A 3,241-nucleotide genomic window follows, 5' to 3' on the forward strand; every position below is an offset into this window, starting at 1 on the left:
TCCCCTTGTTCCTTCCCGGGTTGCCTTCCTGCTCCCTGCCCGTTTCTGGGTCACAAGCTCCGGCCGTTGCCTTTGCAGAATTTTGGGGTGACATTGCTAAAGAGTTTTACTGGAAGAGTCAACACACGGGACCCTTCCTGAAGTACAACTTCGATGTGACCAAGGGGAAGATCTTCATTGAGTGGATGAAAGGAGCGACCACCAACATCTGCTACAACCTCCTGGACAGAAATGTCAATGAGAAGAAGCTTGGGGACAAAATTGCTTTTTACTGGTAAATTTCTGTTTTTTGTTATGGTCTAGAATGTTTGTAAATATCATGTCAAAGCGTACAAATAGTGTCAGTTTCAGCGGAGATAAATTAAAACATGGTAGAACCCGAGAGGCTTTAACCTTGCCGTAGGTACAGCAGGTGTTTGTGTTTGAGAAGGGCTGTTATGGAGCTTCTCTACCCATCCTGGGATGCTCTGAAGTGCCCCAGTGCAGTAGTGAGGAGCTCTTGACTCCCAGCTCTGTCTTTGCAGTTGTACCTGCTAAAAGCTAAGAAAAAAAAATCAGAAGGTATTGAGGCAAGACACGTGCCACGATTCCCTTGGGAAGTAGGTAGACAGATGGGATGAGGAACAACAAACATCCATCAGCAAAAAGCAAATTAACTCCAGATCTGCTGTTTTCATGTTTTATGGATCTGGCGAGTTTCTACTCTTGTGGCAGAAAGGTGTTTTCTAAAACCTGAGCTTATATATTGATTCCTTGCGCTTGAACATGGATAATGCCGTGGCACTCTCAAAGGCTGGCTTTGCTATGTTACCTTTGGGAAGAAGAGTTAACTTCCAGTCCTACCTGAAGTATGTTTATATTTTTTTTTACCAGTTACTAGTGTCAAAAACCATGTGAAACTGGAAATTTTAATATTGATAAAAAACAGGTTTCACCAGAGATGTCCAAGATCCAGAACTAGCTCAGCTGTGTCCCCAGACTGAGAGTAGTGCCTTGCCCACCCGTGTGTTGCTGTTTCCCTTGAACTAGAGTGCGTTTATCTTGCATGGGTATGACTGTATGTGGCAGTACAGAAGCAAAATTAAATGTACCGCTTGTTAGGATGCAACAACTTGTTCGGTTGTGGTGAGTCCCTTCAGTGGAGCAGCTGGAGGGAGAAGTCTTCACCATCATGGCAATAGAAATACCAGATGCTCTAATGATGAACAGCTGTGCTGCTCTGAGTGATTCTGTGCAGCTGAAAAGTTTCTCCCCAACCCCTCCAAGGTGTGGCTGGTGTAAAGGTAACTAAAGGCTACCCTGCTGCAGAAGGGAACATGTTTCCACCAGAGTATTCTGGCTGTGGCTGTAAAATTTGGCTCATACTAAGAGTTTCTATCCATATATCTACCGCTTCAGTAAAAGAATTACACTTAACGTATAGCAAGTAGTCATATTGATAAGACACAGGTGAAACGGTGGAGACTATTGACTTCCCTGCTGGTTAAGTACTTTCTGTAACTCACTCAGATGTAAAGTGACTGCAGTTTCTGAATGAAAACTCATTTGTAAGTTCATTCAGGTAAAGGTGTGCCAGCAAACAAAGCCATTTGGCAGGCCAGGGCTGGCAGCTGTGCTGGGATTTATGGAGGGAGTGGGTGCAATGTTCTTGCGTGTAAATCTTTGGGTGACAGGCAGCAGCCTACAGCTTAAATTTGATATTGATGAAGATTTTTTTTTCTCTTGTTAGTTATTCCAGCAGCCTTTGTGAGGGTATTTGTTATGCTGAGCAAAACTTGTGGTGGATATTAAAATGGTGGGTGTCTGTCAGTTGTGGTGTTCACAGTGCTGAAAAATAAGGTGTCTCTTCCTCCTTGGCAGACAGTTTTCCCTGACTATTTTGGGATAAACTCTCCTAGCATGGTTCTGTCCCAGGTGACCTGGCACTGGGGTGTCTGGAGCTGTCAGCTGGGAATGTCAGTGGGAGGGATGGGAGAAGTGTGTGCTGAGTGTGACGTGTGTGTGTGGTACTGACCTGTGAGCTTGTGGCACTGAGGTCTTGAGGAAGCAGAGCTAAGGGTTGTGACTTGTAAAATTACTCTTCTTGGAGCATGAACATGTCTCTGCACAAATGCTTTTCTTCAATAACAAAATGTTGATTGCTGTCTTCCTGTCCTTTCACATGTTGTGTTTAACACTCTATTGAACAAGCCTGCTTTCCTAAAACACTTGAGACTTTTCACATGGTATGAAAGGCCAGAAAAATAAATCAGAGCCCCCAAAAGCCAAAGAGGATTCCTAGGAAAAACCTGGATCTTTTAAATACCTTGGCCAGTTACTTGCTTCTAAGAATGTCTATAGTTTGCTAGATGGCAAAAGGTGCTGAGCTTATACCAAGGTGTCAGTGACTGTGTGGCTCTGAGAGCGTTGAAAAGGTAAAAGATCATGGTCTTTGCTTTCAGAGAGGGGAAATAGAGGAAAAAAATAATAATGTTTATTTTTTTTACTGACTGTCTGTGAGAAGAGATGGGTCCTGACAAAACTCAGAGCTGTGTGTGCTGCTAGCTGTGGCTGTCCCAAGTTTTGCATGAACTGGAAGGAACTGCAGCAATTCATCAGCATCTGTTATGGCCAAGCTCTTCTGAAGGTTCCTGCATCGCTGCTGGTCCAGGACTGCCCAAATCTTGCTCAGCTCAGAGGATCTAATCCCAAACCATGTGGGATTGTTCTTTCAGCACACAGGGCAGTGCATGAGATTGCTTCATGCTGAGGAACTTGTACATGGGTGATGTTGCAGTATCATCTTGGTGCTGTTAGGACTGTGTAGCTCAAAATGATCACCCTGAGTCGGTAGGAAGCATTTGCGTTCTCCCTGTTGCCTGTTTCACTGTGATATCTCTCGCTGCTTATGAACGTTACAAGTATTTCTGTTCCTGCTGCTTTTGATTCCTCTTTCTCTGTTTGGTATTGCTGATGTGGCCTAAAAAGGAACAGAAGCTCCAGGAAATGTTTTTGATAAAGTGCTGCTCTCAAAAGTGAAAAATCTCTTTCATAATTGCACGGAAAGGCTGAAGTCCATAACGCTGTGGTTACTGTGCAGGTAAGACACCTGTGCTGGCGTTCGTGGGCCTTGCAGGTGAAATGCACTGGGCTGAGACACTGAGGACACTTGCAGAGGACTTGAAGCAGTGCTAAGGACTTTGTGGTGGGGAGTGTTAATTAGAGCAGGAGCACAGTGTGCCTGCACCGTGCTGTTGGCATT

General features: G+C 44.5%; 1 protein-coding gene across 2 annotated transcripts in view; it reads left to right on the forward strand.

Annotated features, from left to right (window-relative positions):
- Positions 1-83: 83 nt before the first annotated feature.
- ACSS2 (acyl-CoA synthetase short chain family member 2) overlaps positions 84-3,241 on the forward strand; it is a 34,784-nt gene continuing 31,626 nt past the window's right edge. For both annotated transcript variants that reach the window (XM_010169162.1, XM_029085236.1), the window contains exon 1: positions 84-274. In XM_010169162.1, coding sequence (XP_010167464.1) covers positions 186-274 — 89 coding nt within the window. In that variant the 5' untranslated portion in view covers positions 84-185. The remainder of the gene's footprint in view (positions 275-3,241) is intronic.

The sequence above is a fragment of the Antrostomus carolinensis genome, unplaced genomic scaffold (genome assembly GCF_000700745.2).
Source record: "Antrostomus carolinensis isolate BGI_N321 unplaced genomic scaffold, ASM70074v2 scaffold25935, whole genome shotgun sequence".
Taxonomy (NCBI): domain Eukaryota; kingdom Metazoa; phylum Chordata; class Aves; order Caprimulgiformes; family Caprimulgidae; genus Antrostomus; species Antrostomus carolinensis.